Source organism: Erpetoichthys calabaricus, chromosome 11, assembly GCF_900747795.2.
Source record: "Erpetoichthys calabaricus chromosome 11, fErpCal1.3, whole genome shotgun sequence".
In the NCBI taxonomy this organism is placed as follows: domain Eukaryota; kingdom Metazoa; phylum Chordata; class Cladistia; order Polypteriformes; family Polypteridae; genus Erpetoichthys; species Erpetoichthys calabaricus.
The window spans coordinates 70,174,780-70,201,184 of NC_041404.2; the positions used below are offsets into that span (position 1 = coordinate 70,174,780).

At 40.3% G+C, this 26,405-nt stretch overlaps 2 protein-coding genes across 5 annotated transcripts in view; one reads left to right on the forward strand and one right to left on the reverse strand.

Annotated features, from left to right (window-relative positions):
• The window catches only part of hcfc1b (host cell factor C1b), a 155,785-nt gene extending 149,554 nt beyond the window's left edge, over positions 1–6,231 (forward strand). For all 3 annotated transcript variants that reach the window (XM_028813306.2, XM_028813307.2, XM_051933482.1), the window contains 2 exons: positions 3,639–3,705; positions 4,632–6,231. In XM_028813306.2, the coding sequence (XP_028669139.1) occupies positions 3,639–3,705; positions 4,632–4,671 (107 nt within the window). In that variant the 3' untranslated portion in view covers positions 4,672–6,231. The remainder of the gene's footprint in view (positions 1–3,638; positions 3,706–4,631) is intronic.
• Positions 1–26,405, reverse strand: part of si:dkey-13a21.4 (uncharacterized protein LOC494576 homolog) — a 991,873-nt gene that overhangs the window by 950,468 nt on the left and 15,000 nt on the right. Inside the window, exons 3-5 of one of the 2 annotated variants that reach the window (XM_028813308.2) lie at positions 24,325–24,543; positions 19,387–19,512; positions 12,804–13,259 (exon numbers count right to left, since the gene is read on the reverse strand). In XM_028813308.2, coding sequence (XP_028669141.1) covers positions 13,167–13,259; positions 19,387–19,512; positions 24,325–24,543 — 438 coding nt within the window. In that variant the 3' untranslated portion in view covers positions 12,804–13,166. Of the gene's footprint in view, positions 1–12,803; positions 13,260–19,386; positions 19,513–24,324; positions 24,544–26,405 lie in introns of those variants that run through there. The other variant, XM_051933519.1, reaches the window with a different exon arrangement.

Sequence of the window (26,405 nt, forward strand, 5' to 3'; positions counted from 1 at the left end):
GAACACAAAGCAATTGTTTAACATATCAAATCAACAAAAAATATTTACTTTTGACAAATGTTACTGTCTTGCATGTTGTATGAGCCTGAATTCTCTATGTGTTGTTTTGATGCCTATTTTTCAATTGTCTGTTGCTGCATTTTCTAACATATATTGTTAGTGTGTACTGTAGAGAGACAAGTCACCCATTTGCCATCGTGCCATGCCACTGCCACCAAGTTTTCTGCCTGCATGAAAACCGTATTGTCACCTCTTTTCATCTTCTGAAACTTTATGAACTTTATGTATGGCATTATAGCCTGGCTCACCCCATGGGATTTGCTTCTGTTTATTACAGAAGTGAATAAAACTTTGCAGCAGCACGTACCTAAGCCACCAGGGGACAAAACACGTTTGGACCAATGCTCCCTGAAGTTATATCACCAGTTCTGTCCCATCTCTATTTGTAATGCCACAGCGCGCTTCATCTCGTCTTTCGTTGTGGGTTTCCACTTTGAATAACGAGAATGCGATGCAAACGCAGCCCGCGATTCAAAAAAAATCTCTGCCTACCTGTTTGTCTCGTCTGACAGTAGCTGAAAAGCAGCATCAGGAGAGAGCAGCCTGAAGTACAGCAGCTGGTGATCTGTCGTGTCCAAAAGCAAGCCATGCCGTCTTGTAAACTCCGGTAGCCATATCGGCTCTCAACGGATCAATGTATGTGTATTTATCCCATGCGAACCTTGCCGTAGATGCATCGGCTGCGCGAAGGCACTCAACTGGCAGCAGATCCGCTCGCACGGCATCGGCTGGTGTCTGATCAGCTGATGCCTGCTTCTAACTCTCTTGCTCGATCTCCTGATCACTGCCAATAAAGTCCGATTCTGAAAAATCAAGAGTCCGACTCCGCGGTAATGCGCAAAACAACGTCTGCCAAGTGTTTTCTTTTCTGCACTTGCTTCGCTGCCTTTTCACATGTCGGTGCCATCTTGCCATTGTTTACATTTCGCAACTCACGCACACGCAATGTTTATTTGCCGAGTCAACGAGTCTAGCATTCCTCCAAGCACAGAGGGAATGCCTGTGACGTGACAGTGAGATTTGTCGCCATTAACAGCTGATTGTCGCCCTTTATCCCTGGATGTCGACTTTTGTCGACATTCGCCTTCAACCCCTCCTGTCGACAAAAGTCGACATCCGCCCTAAAAGAGTTAAGCAGGGGGACACGTTTGGCACTGCAGGATTTGAGTCCCTGGTGACGTAGTGTGTTACTGATGGTAGCCTTTGTTACTTTGGTCCCAGCTCTCTGCAGGTCATTCACTATGTCCCCCCGTGTGGTTCTGGGATTTTTGCTCACCGTTCTTGTGATCATTTTGAACCCACAGGGTGATATCTTGCGTGGAGCCCCAGATCGAGGGAGATTATCAGTGGTCTTGTATGTCTTCCATTTTCTAATAATTGCTCCCACAGTTGATTTCTTCACACCAAGCTGCTTACCTATTTCAGATTCAGTCTTCCCAGCCTGGTGCAGGTCTACAATTTTGTTTCTGGTGTCCTTTGGCAGCTCTTTGGTCTTGGCCATAATGGAGTTTGGAGTGTGACAGTTTGAGGTTGAGGACAGGTGTCTTTTATATTGATAACGAGTTCAAACAGGTGCCATTAATACAGGCAACAAGTGGAGGACAGAGGAGCCTCTTACAGAAGAAGTTACAGGTCTGTGAGAGCCAGAAATCTTACTTGTTTGTAGGTGACCAAATACTTATTTTCCACCATAATTTGCAAATAAATTCTTTAAAAATCAGACAATGTGATTTTCTGGATTTTTTTTTCTCATTTTGTCTCTCATAGTTGAGGTATACCTATGATGAAAATTACAGGCCTCTCTCATCTTTGTAAGTGGGAGAACTTGCACAATTGGTGGCTGACTAAATACTTTTTTGCCCCACTGTACAACTACTTTACCCCAATGCTTTACCAGGCATTTTTAATGGGAGAGTGTCAAAGAGAAAGCCACTGTTAGAAATACACATCTCGGCTAGAGTTTGCCATATTACACATAAACAATTTTGAAGTCAGCTCAAAGTTTCTGTGGTCTGATGAGATCAATATTCAGCTGTTTGACCATCAGACTACTCACCATGTGTAGCATAAGCCACACTGCTCATTTTCAATGTTGACAATTCAAACACATGCAAATTCTCTCAGTGCAGAAGCAAGTTGCTTGTGCAGTGGCTAAAGGTAGAATATGCAAAGCTGTATGTGCAACATTTACAGAAGTATGACCTCACACCAGCACAAGAAATAGTGATTTTGCAAAAGTCAATAACACATTTTGGTCAAAAGTATTTTCTGCATCAAGAAAAAATGCCATGGAAATATTTTTGATAATTACAGCAAACACATAACTGCATACACACTACTACTGTCTTAAAGGGACCCAGGATCCAGAGATTTAATGCACTTAAATTACCTAATGCTACATGTGGTGTATATATACTCATTTTCATAAGCAATTAAAAGGGAAAAAACAGTACACCTTTAGGCAAATAAAACCTCAAACGTTTGGTATATAAGACATCAAGGAGGTGTGAGCTTTGGAGTGATGCCTAAATATGTTATGTCTGTAAATATGGAGCATTTGCAGTGACCATATGTTTTGCCAACTATAGCTAGGATGCAAAATTAAACAGCAGTGGTATTAATGATAAACCCACTACCATTTTAATGTAGGCAAATCTAGGCACCAAATGTAGTATCCTGGAAATTGAGTTTTTGGCAGCAGGATCGCTTTTGAACTTCGGAAAGAGCATATGAAGCACCAACCTTGCTTCTTCTCGAACACCAGATAAATGCAAACAGTCAAAATACCATCCTTATGTCTCAGACCCAAAGGTTAAAGCAGTCACCAAGTGTGTGAAGTGTGCACTGGGATGCTACAATGACTGTGCCAAATATATATATATCTAGACAGACCCATCTTTGACTCTGATATGAAAACATTTGCTCCGTTAGTATCAAGTTGGACAGACGTTTTTGTGTGGGGTAGGAAGAGTACTCATCCTTGTGAAAAAAGGATCTAATCTGGTAGATTGCTATGGGGTGTTATTTACTTGCTGTGTGCTTTAGACTAGACTGAAACTAAAGTCAACTACTCCCCTGCAAATGAGAACTTTTTAGCATGTGTTGCTCAAAGCTGATTTCTGAGAACAAGCATAAAGTAGCAGGTTAGCATAAATGCAGAGGATGTAGGCTAAGGAATTAGAAAGTACAACCCTACCAAGCAAGAAAAATCTTTAGTTACATATATGTACTCTCTAATTCCTGTCCCCTTTCTGAGGACCAGGATGTGCTGCTAATTCAGAATCATAGATATTATAAGAAATGTTTTTATTGGGGACCTTAGCTGTCTGAATTCATTATAAATTAGTTTTAATAGGAAGATGCCCGTGAGATGGTAACCATATTCTCTGTATGCAGCGGATGATATTGAAGTATACAGGGCTCCTTTAAATAACACTATATATACAGAAAGTTGGAAAGCACACTGTTAATGTGAGATATTTTAACAGTGCATGACTTGCTTTCCCAACTACAACATTTGTACTAATTGCAGGTTTATGCTCTATAAATATTCATTTACCTTTCACTCTGTTTCCCAGAGTCAAACAAAGATGGCACAGCAGCAAAGCCTGCAGGGAAGCGACCTGTCTCCTCCTCCCCAGAAGTGTAAGTATGTGTGCAAATCTTTCAGATAGTCCTCCTACCAAACATGTCAGTCAGACTTTTAAAACAGCAGAAACCTATTGTCTCTTTCTTATCATTATTCTTCATGAGTCAAATAAAGTTGTTTTTTGCTTGTTCTTTCATACATTATCTTTGCGTTTTATTATTAATTCAGTGTTGTTTCATTGAACACCTGTACCTAGTTTGAAGATTGATACACATTTTTTTTTAATCTATTATTAAGGTTCTTATTTTTTCATCCTTTCCAATTTCTGTACTTTAATAGGCAGGTATTTTTTACAATATGTTGCACATGATGATGTCTCTGTAAAATTCGTATGAAATGACTCCAAGGTATCTTCTCCTATTTCACTGTCAAATTTTGGAATGCTCCACTAGTGAATGTTAATGGATATTACTATATTAGATCAGCTACAGTTTAGGAGGTACATATTTAATACTGAATTCTAGAAAGTTAAAAATTGCATCACCACTAAAAGAATGAAAAAGTAACCAGTTCTATGTAGATGTATGTTTGGGGACTCAAAGATGTGGCATTGCCTGCAGTTCAACTGATGCCTTTGCTCACATTTGTCTGAAGCAACATCTTTCTATCACCCATACTGGTTTTTAATGAACAGTATATTATGAAACTAACAGGAATTGGTCATATAATGCATATAGTGATATTGTAATATATTAAAATATAATCGGCATTGGGTAGATGCTGCTAAATGTTCACGTGAAATTAGCAAAATGCATATGCCGATAGATTCCTTAGCATTTACTTTAAAATGTAACATTTCTTTATGCTACAATACTCACAATAATGCTTTCAAATCTTAATGCAGTGACACTTTCCTTTTAGACTGTACTGTTTTTGTGATAATGAGACAAAATCTAATTGAAAATCTCTTTATTTCTTCTAGGAAAGCCTCTGGTCCAAAGAAAGTGAAGTCCGATCAGTAGCGAGTTTAATGGGCCATGATTTCCTCCCTTCCCTCCGCCTGCCATTTGTTTTCATGGTTACAGAGAACTGCTGGCTCAATATTGGGACACGTAGGGTGCCCTGCAGACCCTGTATCCCACCCCAGTGATCTACAGTAAACATAAGGACAACGTGGGGCTTTAAGGTGCAAATGCAGTCTTTCTTGCATTGCTTTGACTTATATGTTGGTGTTACTCTTCAAGCAAAACAATGAAAAAGCACACTTTTACCATCTGTAAGTGTTTAAAAGTTGACAAGAAAATCAGCTTCAATATATTTTCCTTGTTTATGGAAAAAGCAAAGGAAACTTGTCCTGCAATAAATTCTTGACACTTTTCCTACTTTTTAATCTTCATTTGCCTATCCCCCCCCCCCCAACCCCAAATATTAAGAAAATCTCATGCCCACCACCCTCAAAGGATCATCACCGCAGTAATTTCCAGAATTTCCAGATGCTTTTGTTTTTGAGGAACTTTAAAAATGGATACAAGTTTCAAAAAGGAAAAAGTCAACAAAGGAAAGCACTTGTCTTTTGGTTAGTGTGGTTGGAAGTGGCATCTATTTTTTTATTATTATTATTATTATTATTATTTTTCCTCCATTTTAAAGGATCAGACTTCATTAAGTGGCAAAATAAGAGGCCGGACTTGAACAACTGTCTCCTTAAAATTTACAATCACTGTGCAGTTAATACTAGGGGAGGAATAGGAAAGTGCAATTCAGACCTGCTATGGTGTCTTTTTTTTTTTTCTCCTTTAAACTTTTTGTTAAAATCACAGAGAAACAAAAGTGAATTATGGGGCGGGTAAAGCATGAAGGATTCTCTTTTTTGTTAGGAAGTACTTTGTACCATGTTAGATTTGCAGAGGTAATGTTGACCTTTTTTGTGTATTGTCTCATCTCCTTTCCCTGTACTCCTCTTCCACAGTACGTCTTCAGTCAAAAAGGAAAGAATTCCTTTCACATAGAAACATTTACCTTTACGGTGTAGAAGGGAATGAACAGTGTGAGCTTAAAAAATGGGAGACATTCTTGTCCACAAGTCATTGTATTATTTAAATATGCCAAAAGTTCCTAAGAGATTGGTATTGCCTTTCTAGCCCCTCACTCACCTTTTATTTTCAGGTGTCCCCCTGCATTTTAAACAGGATAAATCCAGAGCGCGCAAATATTTGGAATACAGTGTGAGAAACTTTTGTAAGAAGTCCAGAGAAGATAAGACGTTCAAAGCAAAATGAGAACGTAAAAACTGTGTATTATATTTGCTTCTGTCTTTTGCAGAAAGATGTTGATAGGGTTTGGGTGAGTTAAGAAATTTGGGAATTTTTTTTCCTAGGAGGGAGGGGTAGTTGGGAATTGAAGCACGAGCGTTGGCCTAGCCAAAGTTTCTGATCAATTGTAAATTAGTTCATTCATATAGCCAGAAGATTAAAAATAATCTTGGCCTTTTTTATATAATTAACTGTAACAAAACTGTTTTTACATGTTGGTCATTTCTTGATTGCCTCTTTTTGTGTCTTGACATAAAACGAACAGAAATACCCACTGTGTCAGTGTTGTGATTTGTGTCTTCCCTTCTCTTCACAGAGAATCATTTTGACAGAATATAAAAAGTTGAACTGATTGATTAGGTATGTTTATCATTGTATAAGAAGAATATTATGCATATAGGTTGAATTCATTCAAAAGTGTAAAATATTCAATATTTTTATATTTCCAAACTGCAAAGAATTGATAAATGCTTTGAATACTTGTAACACAGGGATATTCTGAATTAAAATTAAAATCTCAAAAGTTTTTGGCATCATCACGTGTTTCAGTTGGCACTCAGGTTCAGACTTGAATTATTTTCTGACAGTTCCTTGTTATTTTTGCCACTGGTTTATGATGTTGTGATAAAACATCATTTTAAATGTCACACTGCAAATAAACAAACGCTGGTTCATTTCCCTTTCCTTGTGTGCACTTCAGCACTGCATGGAGGTTCAGCTTGGCCTGCTGCAGTAGATTCAGAAACTCTTCAGACCTTCACTTTCTGCACACTTTGTGTTGTGCATTTAATTGTAAACGGATACGTTTGCCATTTTTAAACACCTGTCTACACTCAATAACCTATAATGATGAAGTGAAAACATTTTCAAAAAGTTGTGGAAATTTCTTAAAAAATCAAAAACTGAAACCTCTCCTTTTTTTTAATCTACTGTAAGTTTCTGGAGCCTTTGATGAGGTTCTCTGAAAGGTCCCACAATTCACACTGATACAAACAAAGCCATGAAGTCCCAGTGGCCTCAATAATCTGGAAGTGGAAGAGGTTTGGAACCAGCAGGACTCTTAAATTGGCTGTCTATTGAGTAACTGGATAAGAAGAGCCTTGGCCAGGGAGGTGACCAAGAACCCAATGGCCACTTCAGAAGTCCTCTACTCAGATGGGAAAACCTGTCAGAAAGACGACCGTCACAGCAGCACTCCCATCAATTAGGAGTTTATGGTTGAACTCTTGGGGCAGAACCTCCAGCACTGTGTGGGGAGACCAGGCACTGCTCATCACCTGCCTAATCCCCTCCATACGGTGATGTATGGGGGATGAGACGGGGTAGCATCATGCTATGGGGTTGCCTCTCAGCAGCAGGGACAGGGTGACTGTGAAAGAGATTTCAATTTTTAAGTAAAATGCAGACTTTTCTGAAGACCTTTTTTCACTTGTCATTATGGGTTATTGAGTGTAGATTGATGAGCAAAAATAGCTAATTTATCCATTTAATATAAAATGTACAGCACAAAGTGAAGGTGCCTGATGACATCCACTGTATATTTGGACAGTTTTTGACCACATGCTTTTTCAGGACTTGGCCTAATGAATGGTACATGGGGCATACGACAGATTGGCTGGTCATTCTTCTGCAGGCATCACACATTTTTCTTGGACATAAATGCTTTGAATATAAATTAAATGTTTTAAAAGAGTATCTGTATTACTAATTTTATCCTAATCGTAAATGTTTTTGTAGCCTTGTGAAAAAAATATGAAAATGATTTTTAAAGTACATGAGTATTTATCCAGTTTTACTTACTGAATTTAAAGTGAATCAGTTGTATTTAGTACTTTTATATGTACATACACTAGCTGGCTGTCAAGGGACCAAATGCAACACCCATGCTAGTGATAGAAGTGTCAAAGTTTGAAGAAATCGATGTAAGTAAACTCAACTGCTGTGTCATTTTAGTTTTTAGGGTGATTTGCAGGTTTAGCTGATGTCACATTGTGACTTTTTTTTTTTTTTTTCTTTATTTCGTCATATACGATTTCTCGTATTAGAGATTTGTTAGTTTTCGCATACCCCTTGGGGTTAGAGCGCAGGGTCAGCCATTGTACAGTGCCCCTGGAGTAATTACAGGTTAAGGGTCTTGCTCAAGGGCCCAGCAGAGTAGGATCTCTTTTGGCAGTGACGGGGATTCGAACCGGCAACCTTCAGGATACCAGCACAGATCCTTAGCCTCAGAGCCACCACTCCGCCCTAACAGGATCTGTCAGATTTGCTGACTTGTCAAATTACATGACTGAAAATGGCAGCCCATGTCACATTTACCGACTGAGTGCCAGTTTCCCAGCACAGTTCTGGTTGCCCCTTTTTCTGACGGCCAATAGTGTGCGGCCTCTCCTTTGTTTCTTTTTTTCCCATTCTGTTGTGGTGTGTAAAATACGAGACATCCAACAGATGAGCTTCTCTTCAGTTTGCGAGGTCCACAGCCGCTGTAATGTGTGACGGAGCCTGTGTTGTACCACTCAACAGCTATGCCCACTCAGTGCTCACATACAAAGAGCCACTCCTTTGACCGAAGTGAAAAATCAAACGTGTTCCCTTGTATTGTAGCCAGTCGTACACTGAATGGTGTCTGACGTCGAGTACTCAGCTCTCCATGATGTTTGGGACAAAGACTTGTTTTTCCTTTATCTTGCATGCAAGGGATACACAACAAAGTATTAAATATGACTGCTTTAATAAATTTTGCCATTGCTATGCTTCATACATTATGGTGCCCTGAAACGGGTGGAGCATATAGAAAAAGTGGTGTCATTTCTACATGGTGTGCATGTGCTGTATACATACAGTGGGGCAAAAAAGTATTTAGTCAGCCACCAATTGTGCAAGTTCTCCCACTTAAAAAGATGAGAGAGGCCTGTAATTTTCATCATAGGTATACCTCAACTATGAGAGACAAAATGAGAAAAAAAATCCAGAAAATCACATTGTCTGATTTTTGAAGAATTTATTTGCAAATTATGGTGGAAAAAAAGTATTTGGTCAATAACAAAAGTTCATCTCAATACTTTGTTATATACCCTTTGTTGGCAATGACAGAGGTCAAACGTTTTCTGTAAGTCTTCACAAGGTTTTCACACACTGTTGCTGGTATTTTGGCCCATTCCTCCATGCAGATCTGGTTCTGGGATTTTTGCTCACCGTTCTTGTGATCATTTTGACCCCACGGGGTGAGATCTTGCGTGGAGCCCCAGATTGAGGGAGATTATCAGTGGTCTTGTATGTCTTCCATTTTCTAATAATTGCTCCCACAGTTGATTTCTTCACACCAAGCTGCGTACCTATTTCAGATTCAGTCTTCCCAGCCTGGTGCAGGTCTACTTGTTTCTGGTGTCCTTTGACAGCTCTTTGGTCTTGGCCATAGTGGAGTTTGGAGTGTGACTGTTTGAGGTTGTGGACAGGTGTCTTTTATATTGATAACGAGTTCAAACAGGTGCCATTAATACAGGCAACGAGTGGAGGACAGAGGAGCCTCTTACAGAAGAAGTTACAGGTCTGTGAGAGCCAGAAATCTTGCTTGTTTGTAGGTGACCAAATACTTATTTTCCACCATAATTTGCAAATAAATTCTTTAAAAATCAGACAATGTGATTTTCTGGATTTTTTTTCTCATTTTGTCTCTCATAGTTGAGGTATACCTATGATGAAAATTACAGGCCTCTCTCATCTTTTTAAGTGGGAGAACTTGCATAATTGGTGGCTGACTAAATACTTTTTTGCCCCACTGTATATGAAAGTCAGCAATGTGTGCTTTAATCAAGTCTGAATAGTGGGATTTGTAATTTTAAATGTGGAGCAAAGGGGCAAATCAAGGAAATGAATGTACCTTTGTCCCAGACATTATGATGGGCACCGTACAGCATGTCATTTTAGACGACAGGCTTCATGGGAGTGCGCCACCGACGGCTACCGACTGAGGGTTATGACTGAAAATCGCTGGAAAAGTCGCCTAATGTCACATGGGTTTTCCTCAGCTAGCATGTCACATAAGGTGTACTTTAGTTTTAAGACTAGCACACAAATAGTTGGCAAAGACATTTACTGCAGACATGACCCTGTAACTGAGTTGAAAGTTCTGCTACCATTTTTAATGGGGTGACCAGCCTTTGGCCACGCCACACTACATCTAGTGGGACAGATGCAGTTAGTGGGTCTTGTTACCTTGACAATGTCCAATAACACAATTGGGAATCACAAGGAGTGGCACAGCTTCATGACTTTGTAAGAACTTCAGATTTCCTATCATTTCAAAAGTATCATGAAGTCAACATGATTTGGTAACCCAATCAAAGTTGTGATTAACTGAATTAGAATAAGTCTCAGTGTGAAAGTAAGCTACAGTTGTGCTTGAAAGTTTATGAACCCTTTAGAATTTTGTATATTTCTGCATAAATATGACCTAAAACATCATTAGATTTTCACTCAAGTCCTAAAAGTAGATAAATTAGAAACCAGTTAAACAAATGAGACAAAAATATTATACTTGGTCATTTATTTATTAAGGAAAATGATCAAATATTAAATATTTGTGAGTGGCAAAAGTATGTGAACCTTTGCTTCCAGTATCTTGTATGACCCCCCTTTGCAGCAATAACTGCAACTAAACGTTTCCGGTAACTTGATCAGTCCTGCACACCAGCTTGGAGGAATTTTCGCCTATTCCTCCGTACAGAACAGCTTCAACTCTGGGATGTTGGTGGGTTTCCTCACATTAACTCGCTTCAGGTCCTTCCACAACATTTCGTTTGGATTAAGGTCAGGACTTTGACTTGGCCATTCCAAAACATTAACTTTATTCTTCTTTAACCATTCTTTGGTAGAACGACTTGTGTGCTTGGGGTCGTTGTCTTGCTGCATGACCCACCTTCTCTTGAGATTCTGTTCATGGACAGATTTCCTGACACTTTCCTTTAGAATTCTCTGATATAATTCAGAATTCATTTGTCCATCAATGAAGGCAAGCCGTCCTGGCCCAGATGCAGCAAAACAGGCCCAAATCATGATACTACCACCACCATGTTTCACAGATGGGATAAGGTTCTTATGCTGGAATGCAGTGTTTTCCTTTCTCCAAACGTAACGCTTTTCATTTAAACCAAAAAATTCTATTTTGATCTCATCCGTCCACAAAACATTCTTCCAGTAGCCTTCTGGTTTGTCCACATGATCGTTAGCAAACTGCAGACGAGCAGCAGTTTTTTTTTTGGAGAGCAGTGGCTTTCTCCTTACAACCTTGCCATGCACACCGTTGTTGTTCAGTGTTCTCCTGATGGTGGACTCATGAACATGAACATTAGCCAATGTGAGAGAGGCCTTCAGTTGCTTAGAAGTTACCTTGTGCTCCTTTGTGACCTCGCCGACTATTACATGCCTTGCTCTTGCAGTGATCTTTGTTGGTCGACCACTCCTGGGGAGGGTAACAATGGTCTTGAATTTCCTCCATTTGTACACAATCTCTCCGACTGTGGATTGGTGGAATCCAAACTCTTTAGAGATGGTTTTGTAACCTTTTCCAGCCTGATGAGCATCAACAACTCTTTTTCTGAGGTCCTCAGAAATCTCCTTTGTTTGTGCCATGATACACTTCCACAAACATGTGTTGTGAAGAGCAGACTTTGATAGATCCCTGTTCTTTAAGTAACACAGGGTGCCCACTTACACCTGATTGTCATCCCATTGATTGAAAACACCTGACTCTAATTTCACCTTCAAACTGCTAATCCTAGAGGTTCACATACTTTTGCCACTCACAAATATGTAATATTTGATCATTTTCCTTAATAAATAAATGGCCAAGTATAATATTTTTGTCTCATTTGTTTAACTGGTTTCTCTTTATCTACTTTTAGGACTTGAGTGAAAATCTGATGATGTTTTAGGTCATATTTATGCAGAAATATAGAAAATTGTAAAGGGTTCACAAACTTTCAAGCACAACTGTACTTGGAGAACAGCCGGGAGGAGCCGCTGCTGTCCCGCATTTCTAATGAGAGTTGTGAAAACAAAACACACTTGTCAGGTGCTGTTTAAGCACTCCGTCATACACCATGGCAGACTCACTGGGGAGGTCACTGGCGCAGTCCATGAACACGAGGACTAAAACTCGCTGGAAAGGTTGGGCAGTCTGGCGGGGGCTTAAAGGGTGAGTTTGATATTTTTCAAGTCAGATTGAGTTCTTCACAATCGTGGCATTTATTCGTTTGCCACACGAGATAACTAATCCACTGTTGTACTTTGAAAAGGAGGTGAAGGGTTCCAGAATCCCATTTTAAAGAAAAGCTTTAAACATACTGAATACGATCATTTAAAGTGGCAAAAGTGTTGATTTAAGAACATGTGCCAGCGGCGTTTCTGAGGTCCGCTCCGTTACCTCTGCACGTACTCAATAAAGTAGCTCCGCCGACGGTGTGAAAGGCTGTTGCGGATTAACCGACTTCCACAAAAGGACACAAACGTGCAAAGTGGGCAAGTGCTGGTTGGTCTCCAATAGTCGTCTTGTCAGTTCACCGTATTTTGGTACTTGGCACCCAGTTAGACCTGCCTGGTCAAACAAACTTTGCTTATTAATATTTTAATGAAAAGTGAAACGTCAGTGACGTGTCGCAGAGAGACACCGCGGTTCTCTTCATTGAAGTTCTGCACTTGCATTTATAAGTTACTGGCTGTAAAACAAAGGCAGCGGGCGCGACTGTGTCAAGTAGGCAAAGATTGCAACTTGGGGAGGGAAAAACAGAACATTGGAAAACAATGAGTGGGGTGCAGCCTTAATAAAGTCATACTCGACATGGAAATGCAGATTCACTATTTATTTACAGTTTATTGGTTGTACTTCATTTTAAAATGAAAGAAAAAAAGGGTTTGTAACCAGTTGGAATAATTCAGAAGGTAAAACATAATTGTTCTCGACACAGCTAAGCAGAATCCATGTTGTGAATTGTCACGTCTGTGTGACACCCCATTATGAGGCCTGTCACCCGCAGTCAGTCACGCGTGTGCCACACGTTTTGATTTTCGAACAAACAGGACATTGAGAAAGAACAGCAAAGTGATGAACATCTGCTGGGGCCACGGCTTTGGCAGTTTGTCAGGTTTCTTTGTCCGTTCGCTCTCTTCCTGCTCATAACATCCAACAGGTCAGAAGCACACGGTGAGGCTCAACACGTACACTTCGAGGAAGATGCTTGGCTTGTTTGATCAGAGGTAAGTTGAAAGTGTTCAGAAGGCATGTCCATTTTGTTGTCCTTGTGCTAGAAGGTAGAAAGAAAAATAAAGGACCTGTCAGTTCTACAGACAATAATTAACAGTTTAGCTTAAAAAGAAAAATGAAATGACAGAAAGCTGTCGTCACCATTACTGCTTTGACGGACATTTTTTGGGTTTACGCAGGTTAGCCAGTTTCCTCTTAATCTTTTTCCACCACACCCTGTGGTCGTAGGCCTCCTGTGGGTCAAGACACCTTTATTCACATTGGCCTCCTCACCAAGACTTCCCCTCAATCTGTGACACTCCACACTTCCATCTGCTCTTTCTCATCTCTGTCCTTTTCAGCTTTGCTTCGTGTTCCCCCTTTCATCGGTCCTGTAACTCCCATGGAGCACAACTCTCCTCGCCCAGCTTTGACCACTTTGCCCTTCAATGGCAGAGAGGATCTTTCAGGTCAGAATGGAGGACACCTCTCACCCTCGCTATCATGCAACATGTCGCCTAAGTAGCAGAACGGCCCTACAAAACAACTCCATTGCGGAGATCAACATTTAAACTGACTACACCAGCACCCCCTCACACACACACACACAATAAGGACAAAAGTCCTAATTTAATAGCACGCACAATTTTATACAGCAAGTTCATAAAGTGTAACTTTACATCGTGTCAAAGAAAACGAGAGCCAAAGGTTAAGTATGAAAGGTCACCTGCACTGTAACGTTTTTTATACAATAAAAAGTTGATCCAGAATGTTCACAGGGCGGTTTCTATCCAAAACCGAAGGGTATCTCTGAACTGTCGCTACACTGTGTGCACAATTATTAGGCAAGTTGTATTTTTGGGATTCATTTTAATATGAAACAAATACAGTGCCATCAGTCAATCCAAAATGTTAATAAACCTGAATGTTATGCAAAGGAAATGTGAGTGTGAACATTATCAGGGGAATACACGTGTGTGCAGAATTATTATGCAACTAAATCAAAAACTTTCATTTTCCTGATCTCCCTTTTTATTTTCTTCTGTTAAAGTGAGAATAATAAACAAACAACACATAATTTCCAAATAAACATTTCTGGCATGAAAAAAAAAATCAGTGACCAATATAGCCAGCCTTCTTTTCAATAACAGCAATAAGCCTTCCATTCATGGAATCTGTTAGTTTCTTCATCTGTTGCCGATCAGCTTTTTGTGCAGCAGCAACCACAGCCACCAGACTCTGTTCAGAGAGGTGTATTGTTTTCCTTCCTTGTAAATCTCCTGTTTAAGAAGGGCCCACAAGTTCTCAACAGGGTTTAGGTCAGGTGACGAAGGGGGCCATGTCATTATTGTGTCATCATTAAGGCCTTTACTGGCTAGCCACACAGTGGAGTACTTTGATGCATGTGATGGAGCATTGTCCTGCACAAAAATCATGGTCCTCTTGAAAGATGCCGACTTTTTCCTGTACCACTGCCTGAAGAAAGTGTCTTCTAAAAATTGGCAGTAGGTTTGGGAGTTGAATTTGAGTCCATCCTCAACCCAAAAAGGTCCAACTAGCTCATCTTTTATAATACCAGCCCATACCAGTACCCCACCTCCACCTTGCTGGCATCTGAGTCGAAGTGGAGCTCTGTGCCAGTTACTGATCCAGCCACGGGCCCATCCATCTGGTCCATCAAGTGTCACTCTCATCTCATCAGTCCATAAAACCTTTGAAAAATCTGTCTTCAGATACTCCTTGGCCCAGTCTTGACGTTTTAGTTTATGTGTCTTGTTCAGTGGTGGTCGGGTTTCAGCCCTCCTTACCTTGGCCATGTCTCTGGGCACTGAACACCTTGTACTTCTAGGCACTACAGGTAGGTTGTAGTTCTAGAATATGACAGCACTAGAGGATAACGGGTTCCTGGTCGCTTCACGTTTGATTCTTCTCAAATCTGTGGCAGTGAATTTGCGTCTTTTTTTTCTCAACACGTTTCTTGCAACCCTCTTGACTATTTGCAACAAAACACTTGATGGTTCTATGATCAGACCCTAATATCCTAGCAATTTGGAGAGTGCTGCATCCCTCTGAAAGACTTTTTACAATTTTTGACTTTTCAGAATCAGTTAAATCTCTTTTTTGGCCCAGTTTGTCTGAGGAAAACAAGCTGCCTAATGCACACCTTGATATAGGGTGTTGGTCTCCTTAGGCCACACCCTCCCTCATTACACAAATACATACAGTTAGGTCCATAAATATTTGGACAGAGACAACTTTTTTCTAATTTTGGTTCTGTACATTACCACAATGAATTTTAAGTGAAACAACTCCGATGCAGTTGAAGTGCAGACTTTCAGCTTTAATTCAGTGGGGTGAACAAAACGATTGCATAAAAATGTGAGGCAACTAAAGCATTTTTAACACAATCCCTTCATTTCAGGGACTCAAAAGTAATTGGACAATTGACTCAAAGGCTATTTCATGGGCAGGTGTGGGCAAGTCCGTCGTTATGTCATTATCAATTAAGCAGATAAAAGGCCTGGGGCCTCATGTGTAAACAGTGCGTACGCACAGAAATGTTGCATACGAACGTTTCCACGCTCAAATCGCGATGTATAAAACCTAAACTTGGTGTAAAGCCACGCACATTTCCACGGTAACTCATACCTTGGCGTACGCAATTTCTCTGCTCAGTTTTGCAAACTGGCGGCACCCAGCGTCAAAGCAGTGCTACTGTTTCTGTGTGGTCACCCTTTCTTTCTTAGCTCCACATTCCTGACGCGGCTTTATAAATACACTGAAATTAACTGCATATTGTTTATTAGTTTAATGCATCTGATCGTAATTAACCTGCAGCAATATAATGGTCCAGGGAATAGCCATAGTATTCCAAACACCATAACTGCTTTAGCGTTGTTACGCTCACTGCATCTTGTTCTTCTTTTTGCTGCTCCCGTTAAGGGTTGCCACTGCGGATCATCTTTTTCCGTATTACTCTCACTGCACCAATCGGAGTATTTATATCACTGTATCTGAGTGTGAATCACAGCAGCAGATGATCGGAAAGAGAATTATCGGTATACAGTTTCAAGTACACACTACCTCTGCCACGGCAAAAAGCGTCAAAGCTTTTCCTGTACGGACCTTGCGTTTCAGAAACAGTTTCATCCTAAGAACTCTAAACGCACTCAATCAGTCCATCAAGTGCTCCTTGTAGAACTGTTTGTACTTATAAGTACAATCACCTCACTGTAAACTTGCACTACAGTTATAATATTGCACAACCTGCGCTACTTTATAAAGCGCGTATGATGACAATATCATTTTTAAGATGAAATGCAGCAAAATATGTTGCTTATAGTATACAGATAAAACTTTAACTTCATTAAAATAATCTGTATTGTTAATAATTAAACATGTGAGGACACGGTGCCGCAGCGTATAGCTGGTTCACGGATAGCTCCTGCCTTGCGCTGTTTTCTTGCTGGTGCTGACGCGACACTGGAAGGATAGACGAATAGAATAATTAAACATGTACTACGAAGATATTTCAATGTTCCTTAAAAGTTTTGAAGAATCGGCGTTCTAAGCTTACAGATGGCTTCATGTCTATTACAGAGCTGATTGTGTGGCAATTGGGTTTTTGGAGAAAGAAAAGTTAGGACAGGAATTGGAGGTTAGTACGTTTGAAAGAGACAGTACTTCTGTAATAAATTATTTCATCGAAGGTCGCACATGGCGCATGCAAGACTCTTGCGTGAGACATGAACAAGCACTGCGCCACTGTGTTCCCATGTTTAATAACATGCTTTCATTCCTATCATCATGAAAAAGATATCACGTATACATCTCAGTATTTTAATTATTCAGAGAGCTGTAATATCTCAAATGTAATGGATTCTGTGTCCTGTCGGAGAAAGAGAAAGAAAGGAAGCACGTAGTGATTCACACACATAGAGCACATAGAAGATCAAATACAGAACAAAGCATTTAACGTGCTACTTGAGAAACTAGTAAAATAAACGATTTTAAGATGAAGTTGATGATGTTCTACTTTAATGGCAAAATAAACTACGTGATTAAAGTGTAAATTTCGAGATTAATATTGACATTTCGTGCTTTTTCCCCACTGTGTGCCTATTTGTTTTGTCTGTACCCTAATAAGCTTTCATATGACACTCAGACGGTGGGCTACAACTTGCCTTTTCACGGCGACTTTGATATGTGATTTCTTTTTTATTTCGGGCACTGTGCGACTTTGTGAATTTGATCTTTCGAGTTTCTCCAACACTCTGTCACTCGATCAACTTTCTTTTGTTAATTATACCACTGTTTAAACCAACAAATAGTACGGTTTTCCTTTGCCTCCAATTGGTATTCACTGAAATTCTTATATTTTCCCCTGTGCTTTTCCCATTGTCTTTTCACAGAAAAAGGCTATTTATATTGATTTGCATATTCAAAGAGGCATAATTCTGGGAGGAGTTGGGGTGGGACAGAAGGCGCGTGCACGTGCGTTAGTTTTCACGCTGATCGGGATTTATGTAGTGGAAGAACGTGAAAGTTTGCGTGCGCAAAGATTCCTGCATCTGGATTTGTGCGTACGCACAATCTCGCTTTTGTGCTTACACCATGTTATAGTGTGAGTTCTACGCACGGCGTTATACATGAGGCCCCTGGAGTTGATTTGAGGTGTGGTGCTTGAATGTGGAAAATTTTGCTGTGAACAGACAACATGCAGTCAAAGGAGCTCTCCATGCAGGTGAAAGAAGCCATCCTTAAGCCGCGAAAACAGAAAAAACACATCCGAGAGATTACTACAATATTACGAGTGGCAAAATCTACAGTTTGGTACATTCTGAGAAAGAAAGCAAGCACTGGTGAACTCAGCAACGCAAAAAGACCTGGACATCCACAGAAGACAACAGTGGTGGATGATCGCAGAATCATTTCCATGGTGAAGAGAAACCCCTTCACAACAGCCAACCACGTGAACAACACTCTCCAGGGGGTAGGCGTATCGATATCCAAGTCTACCATAAAGAGAAGACTGCATGAAAGTAAATACAGAGGGTGCACGGCAAGGTGCAAGCCACTCATAAGCCTCAAGAATAGAAAGGCTAGATTGGACTTTGCTAAAGAACATCTAAAAAAGCCAGCACAGTTCTGGAAAAACATTCTTTGGCCAGATGAAACCAAGATCAACCTCTACCAGAATGATGGCAAGAAAAAAGTACGGAGAAGGTGTGGAACAGCTCATTATCCAAAGCATACCACATCATCTGTAAAACACGGTGGAGGCAGTGTGATGGCTTGGGTGTGCATGGCTGCCAGTGGCACTGGGACACTAGTGTTCATTGATGACGTGACACAGGACAGAAGCAGCCGAATGAATTCTGAGGTGTTCAGAGACATACTGTCTGCTCAAATCCAGCTAAATGCAGTCAAATTGATTGGGCGGCATTTCATGATACAGATGGACAATGACCCAAAACATACAGCCAAAGCAACCCAGGAGTTTATTAAAGCAAAGAAGTGGAAAATTCTTGAATGGCCAAGTCAGTCAACTGATCTTAAACCAATTGACCATGCATTTCACTTGTTGAAGACTAAACTTCAGACAGAAAGGCCCACAAACAAACAGCAACTGAAAGCTGCTGCAGTAAAGGCCTGGCAGAGCATTAAAAAGGAGGAAACCCAGCATCTGGTGATGTCCATGAGTTCAAGACTTCAGGCTGTCATTGCCAGCAAAGGGTTTTCAACCAAGTATTAGAAATGAACATTTTATTTCCAGTTATTTAATTTGTCCAATTACTTTTGAGCCCCTGAAATGAAGGGATTGTGTTAAAAAAAATGCTTTAGTTGCCTCACATTTTTATGCAATCGTTTTGTTCACCCCACTGAATTAAAGCTGAAAGTCTGCACTTCAACTGCATCTGAGTTGTTTCATTTAAAATTCATTGTGGTAATGTACAGAACCAAAATTAGAAAAAAGTTGTCTCTGTCCAAATATTTATGGACCTAACTGTATCACCTGATATGCTTAAATCAAATAAGCATTCAAGTTTATACAGCTTGGAGATAGAATATATGCATGAAAATTATGATATGGTCAAAATACTCACTTGCCTAATAATTGTGCACACAGTGTATCTTTGTAGAGAATATCACGGCTTATTACTTCTTCACCATTTGGTTCTACTTACATATTGAAGGGACACCCGCACTGCCCCCTGGAAGGCTTTCTCCACATTGATGGCCTCTTTGGCACTCGCCTCAAAGTACAGTGCGTTGTTCTGCCGGCACCAGTCCTGGGCCTGCCTCATGGAAACCTCAAAAACAGAAAAGGAGCGTTACTGAAGGATCGGTGGCCTCAAGATGAATGCAGCAGTAATGTGGTAAGTAAATGGGTGTCTGCCATGCATATGAAGTAAAAATGGTACACTCCAACTTGGTAGAAGAATCCATATACACCAAATTATCACATGCTAAGGCACAAACACGGAGAATGAACGGCCACCGCCACTTCTGCACTTCTCCACACGTGTAATTTTTCCATTTCATATTAACTCTATACACAGCCCCCTTTTATTGGTAGCCCTGAGGACACCACGGCAGTGTGAAAGCTGTGTTGCGTGGTGGCACAAATCATCATTAGGTTCATAAAATTCTATTTTGCATTATACTAAGGGGTTCGCCCCCTGCTCGCTTCACTTGCCAACCCCCCTGCCTGCACTACGCGCCAGCTACTTCACATCTCTGCTGTTCGCGTATGTGGATTTCACTTTCTCCAAACAGCAAAACATTTTTAATTCTCACATATAGGCCTGTTCATTGTGAAGAAACACTACTTTACCCTGATGGCAACACGAATTAGATTATGTACAAGTCTCTGTGGTATAGCAGGTCCACAGCTCCCATCAAAGGCCAGTTTTAAATAAATAATCGCCGCACTCGCAGCTTAGTGAGGGGACATGGTTGTGTGGCTGAAGAAGGTCCTTGGGAATTTGTGATGTGGGCGTTTCTCACCTAAGTACACAGGTGAGAAGCGGTCCGCATCCGTAATTGTTCCCGGGAGCTGCTGATTGCCCCACAGCTGACTTGTCCTCTTCATAAATAGAAGCACAAGGCAGTTAGAGGGGAAAAGGAAGTAAAAGAGAAAAGAGACGGAGGTTGCAGGAAGCCAAGTCTCAGTCTGGGGAGAGTGCTGAACCGAAGCCAGGGATTGGGAAGCCTCCAGACCAGAAGGAAGAAGGAAGGACAGCTGCAGGTAGGGTGGTTCCCCTGTTGCGAAGCCTGAATAGGGAGAAGCAGGGGGTTCACCAGTTAAAGAATGAACTGCTTCATGTCATAGTTTTAACCTCATTTTTAAAGAGTTTTTTCTATTGGTTTTTAAACCTTCACTTGTTTTACTGGATTATTTATTGAAGATATTTTGGAAGACACTGCACTTTATTTAATTTGGATACTGTTTTGTTGTTGTTTTAAATAAAAGCACTTTGCACTATTACACCATCCCCTTGCTCCATTGTTATGCCTCACTGCCGAGCTCATCGGTAACATTACCGACAGTGAAGGGTTCAAGGGCTCCAGAAACTGAAAGGGAGCGTGGAGTGATCCCGTACCGTCACAGTCTCCGACTTAAAGTTTAAAGCCAAACAATATCTACATATTTCTGTCATATCACCTTATGTCCATTATATTCAATCTCTTTCCACTTTTACCTTTCGTCAATATCATATTGAATTTTGATTCCATGTTGGGAGTTACATCATGACAACGCAATGTATAACTGCCCGTGAGTGAATATCGTTTCTTTCTCTTTACACGAAATGTGTCTGACAATAGCATCCACACAAATGAGAAATGATTGAACGGTGTGCGTGGTTATGTGGGCAGGACTTTTCCAAATCTCTTTGCATAAAGTCTTATCTTGCGGGGCTTGAAATTTTCTCTCGCGGGATTCCACATTCACCAAACAACAAATCTTTTAATTCTCACAGATACGCCTCTTCATTGGGAAGAAACACTACTTTTTTTTTCCCTGATGGCAACACGAATTAAGACAATCTACAAGTGTCCGACTTAAAGTTTAAATCCAAACAATATATTTGATCTTTTTTCGCTGTTTCATTATTTCACAGAGTAATAATTTTCATTTGTTTGTGCTAATGTGATCTTTACTATTGTTTTTTTAAGACTATGAATTTCCGTAATTCCATTATCTCTAACCTGCTGTGCATGTGTACCGCGCCAACATTTTGGAATTCTTTACAATGGTCTACTTTGTCATCTACTCTGTCTTTTATTTCTGGCCCTGGGCGTGGTTAAATCTCTTGGCACAAAGTCTCGTCTCGTGGGACATGAAAGTGTCTCTCTGAAAAAGTCACGTCTCGTCTCCTTCCAATATTTTTTTTATAATAGAGAGAAATTTCTTTATTCTTTGGAAATGTTTTTGTAATTGGGAGGGTGAGACTGAGTTTTGCACATTTTTTTAATTCATTATGAAGTCTGGCATGCATGGTTTTCTCCTCCCATTCTTGAACTTTTACCACTACAGTGGAAATGATAAATCATGACGATGGGGTTATATTTTATAATATTTTTTTTGTAAAGATGTTTTTGAATCTTGCAAGTACTCTGCTGTTATTTGGGCACCCAGTATACACATGTACTGTATACATAGTTTGTGAAAGAGAAAATGTCTGGCCTTCACTTACATATACAGAATAAGTGCAAACAATGAGTGGGGTGCTGCCTTAGTAAAGTCATACTTGACAAGAAAATACAGGTTCACTACTTATTTACAGTTTATCGGTTGTACTTCATTTTAAAACAAAAGAAAAAAGGGTTGGAATAATTCAGAAGGTAAAACATAATTGTTTTTGACACAGCTAAGCAGAATCCATGTTGTGAAATTTCTGTAAGACATATTCATGATAATCGTGATTTTATTTGAAGGCAGTGAAGAATAATTTACTGTATATACAAAACCTAACTTCCTCTCTAAAAGAGAAACATGTAACCTTCATTTTCAGGTATGGGACATGTATAGTGGATTCAGAAAGCCCTACTCTTTCTGTACGCTTTATTGTGTTATAGAGGATTAGAAGGCGAGTCAATGAGTCTAACATTCCTCCAAGCAGAGAGGGAATGCCTGTGACATAACAGTGAGTTTTGTCACCATTAACAGCTGATTGTCGCCTTCTACCCCTAGATGTCTTTTGTCGACATGTGCCCTCAACCCCTCCTGTCGACATCCGCCCTAAAAGAGTTTTAACTGGATATACTGGGGACACTTTGGGGAAGTGGCCCAAACAAGGCTAACCAAGACTTAAAACCCAAAGAACACGAGTGCACAGACGCCTCCCATCCAGTCAGCCAAGAAGAAGGGGATAAACGGACCAAATCCAGGTGGGCAAAGCTTGCAGAGACTAAGCCAAGAAGATTCAGAACTGGAATTGCTGCCAAAGGGGCCAAAGAACAGAATTAAGGATCTCAATACCCATATGAATGAGAGATTTCAGGTGGTGATTTTTTAATATTTTTGTAAACCTTTCTGAAAACATTTTTATGGGTTACTGGGTTTAGACTGATGGGTACAAAATGGCAAATGTATCCAAATAAAATTCAATTTACAGTACAATAAAAGTGTGCAGAAAGTAAGGGGTCTGAAAAACTTTCTGAATCCACTGTATAAGGAGTATGAATAATCGGAGGCCAGTTAGCCATTAGCAGAAAATGTCCAATAATGAGCCTCTGTTTAAAGGGTTAATGCAGTCTTGCATGTTACCCTATTAAAGATGGCACAGCGGAAGTTAACTGACCATATATCCTGGTGACGTGGCATGTGATGGGTGTGTTTACAAATCTGTGCAGGCAGCTTGGATGAGCAGTTTGTCCAATTCCATGTCTGACTTCTCAGACAGATTCGGTATCAGAAGACATGGCATATGCGCTCATTTGTCTGTAGGCTCTTCTCGTGTGGTTTATTTGTGGATCCTCCATCCATGGCTTAGTTCTAGCGTTCAGTTCTAGCTTTATACCCTTTCCTCATTCTGTCAATGCTTCTTACCGAAAATCAAGTTAATGTAGAGAAGAAAGATGCAAAGGTCATCCAAACAAGATTCTTTTTAATCGAAATAAAAAGAATACAACTGAAAACTGGGAACATGAAAGCAATGATGGTCAGGGCCGTACAGTTTGGGACTAATCACCTTTTAATACACTTGGCATTATATTTGGGTTGATTAGTTAGGACCAAGCAGGATTTTGTTTAATGCTAAACTGGAACAGGCCAGGGATGCACCTCCTAGCTTGCAGTACACGTCAGTAAATTCTCAGTCTACAACAATTACTTATTTATATTCTTCACGCCTATAAGGCACAGTCTCTGCTTGTTTTTTTTGTTCGTCCTTTGGGCACAGACTTGAAATTTAACTAAACCTTTCAGCAACTCAGGGTTAGTCCAGTCTGTTCACAGGGAAACTGCCAGATTGTCAACATTAGGATTCATATGCTAGGACACAAAAAGTAAGAATGAATGCCCATGTTCATTTCTGCAGTTTTCCTTGAGTTTAACTTTTTATTTCATATTAATGCAATGTTAGTATTTCAAAGCTGTCGAGACAGCTGATGATGGAGCACATGAAAGGTCGATTTACAGATCTATAAAGGACAGTAAAATAAACTGTCAGATTTCATGTCCTGCTGCCCATGAGATACGGACTGTGGACTTTTCTAGTGTGGCGTATTCATGCATCCTCCTTCCACAGCTTACTGGATATATAATTTGTAATTACTTTTTGTTTTTTCACTTTCTTGCCCAGGCCTGCCAGGTAACTCCACTAATGCTCAGTACTCAGTGCAGTGTCTTCTCTGAACATTTTCAGGAAATCTGTTCCCCCTCAGACCCACCAGCGAGAAGTGGAAGACATTCACTTGCAGGTCTGGTAGGCACAAGGCTGTCACTGTTTTCATGTTATAACAGGGGTGCCAATTTTGAGGGGTAAATACAATAATCAAGCTGAAAACCAAAAGGTAAATGTCTGAAGGGTTTAGCAGAAACTTTATAATCTGTTTATGACAAAAAAAGAGGTTTCATCATGACTGCAAGACATGCTGCTCCAGCTTTTGTTACTCACCTCCCGGTGATCCAAGTCCGTTTTATTACCAATAACTACAAAAGGAAATTTGTCAGGTTCTACGGGATCTGCCTGAATTGCAAACTCTTTCTTCCAGGTGTCCAGGGCTTGGAAGGACGCGGCTGAAGTGACATCAAACATAAGCAGGCAGCAATCCGCTCCTCGGTACAAAGCCACACCGAGTGACTGGAAACGCTCCGTCCCAGCTGTGTCCCAAATCTGGACACACACACCAAAAAAAAAAAAAAATACAATGGATTATCTGGTACAATTATGAATTACACACAAGAAAATTTAAAACAAGTTTAAACTTAAAAGTGGATATAGCAAAAAGAAGAAAAACATAAACATTTAGCCTCAAAAACCACCTGAGCAAAAGGCTAACAGGACTCTTTTCCTACTGACAAATGTGGCAAGCGTCCCATTGAATTGGGGTCCTTTCAGCTCAAGTCTCACTCTCTTGGTCAGCTGTAGCTGTGCAGTCAAACTCCCTGACAACAAGTATCTGAGTTGCAACATCAGAGCGCTGATCACAATTTGTACTTCTGCAGCGGGTCAGGCAGTGGGCCAGGCATTTTTGGCTCTGACGTCTTTGTGTCTATGTGGTGTTTTCACTCAAGACCTACACAAGGTTACAGAAACATACTGTACATACTGATTTTACAATGGAACACTGTTGTGATGTGAAATTTTGCATACAAGTTGATAAATATTTTGTATGTCTTTATTTGTAACTTAGACAAAGCAATATAATATTAATGTTATATTATTGATAATAACAGCAATGGTTTGATGGTTTAAGAACCCCTTCCACTCTTTAGGACTGAGTCTCTTTGTAATTTTACAACCGGGTTGGGGGGTTTGTTTCTCTGCAGGATTCTCAGTCAACCCCCAGAGGAAAGCCAAGCTGCCTAACTGGCAAACTTTAGCTCAACAAATGGTCTTTTGGCAGGTGTGAAGATGTTTTCTTTTCCCAATTGGTCTGAAGTATGGCTGTTTGGAATTGGCTTGTATCAGAAGCCTTTAAGTACCACAATGCCCTATTGGCTGTAGGGGTTGGACAGAAAATCTATAAATTTGCTTGCTTTACCCCTCTCTCTCTCTCTTACCAAACTGATGAAAGACCATCTCACACCATGAACTGAAATGGACAACACAACGAAGAGCACAGCTCAGCAGCCATATTGAGACAGGCATGCGGCCTTATCTGAAGAAAGCTGACCACCAATGATGCCTTAACTAGAGACATTTTAAGTAACTAACAAGTCTGTGTGCCGCCTGAAACTCCACATCAGCATTTATCAGGTTGTATGGTTGACAATATTCAAATACACTTTGCATATTGTTATTATTTATGAATATTATCAATAATACATTGTTTAAAGTGTAACTTAACTCCTGCTAGTCTTTTACTACACCTAAATTGCCTGAGGTTATAAATGTTGAAGGGAAGGTAGGGAGAAGTTATATGGTACAATAAGTTACAAAGAGTGGTAAGTCTGGGAGATCTGAGACATTCTGACAAAGGTTACATATTAATAATACAAAAGGGCAAAGTAGAGTAATATATTACAAAACAAACACATACTTAAACTGGTTGAATTTTCTGTTTATTTTAATTTATAAGGCATGTTAAAATGTAAAAATGAAATGTCCTAATAAGTCTCTGTGAGTACAATGCTCTGCAAAAAATGCCGTTGCTCAGTCTCTGTGTGCATGCAGAAACTAAACCCGTTTTGAGTAACCCAGTTAAGGCAGAAGCCTGGTTTCTTAAAAACCCGCTGTAAGTGGTATGGTGGATGGACTGGCGTCCTGACTGTGGTGGAAGGTGAATTCTTGCACGGCCATGATGGTTATTAATTCCTATCCCAATTGGGATAAAACAATAATGGATAGACTGGGGGATGCTGAACAATTCATCCCCAACATGAGACGGGGCAGTGCTTCTCTGGTTTGGCCCCAGACTGGACACCCGCAGGGTTGCCAGGGACTTGTACTTTCAAAAGGGCAGTCCTGTTGGGGTCCTTGAGTGCTACTAGGGGTTGCTGTGGGAATATACTTCCTTGGTTTGGGAGGCTTCC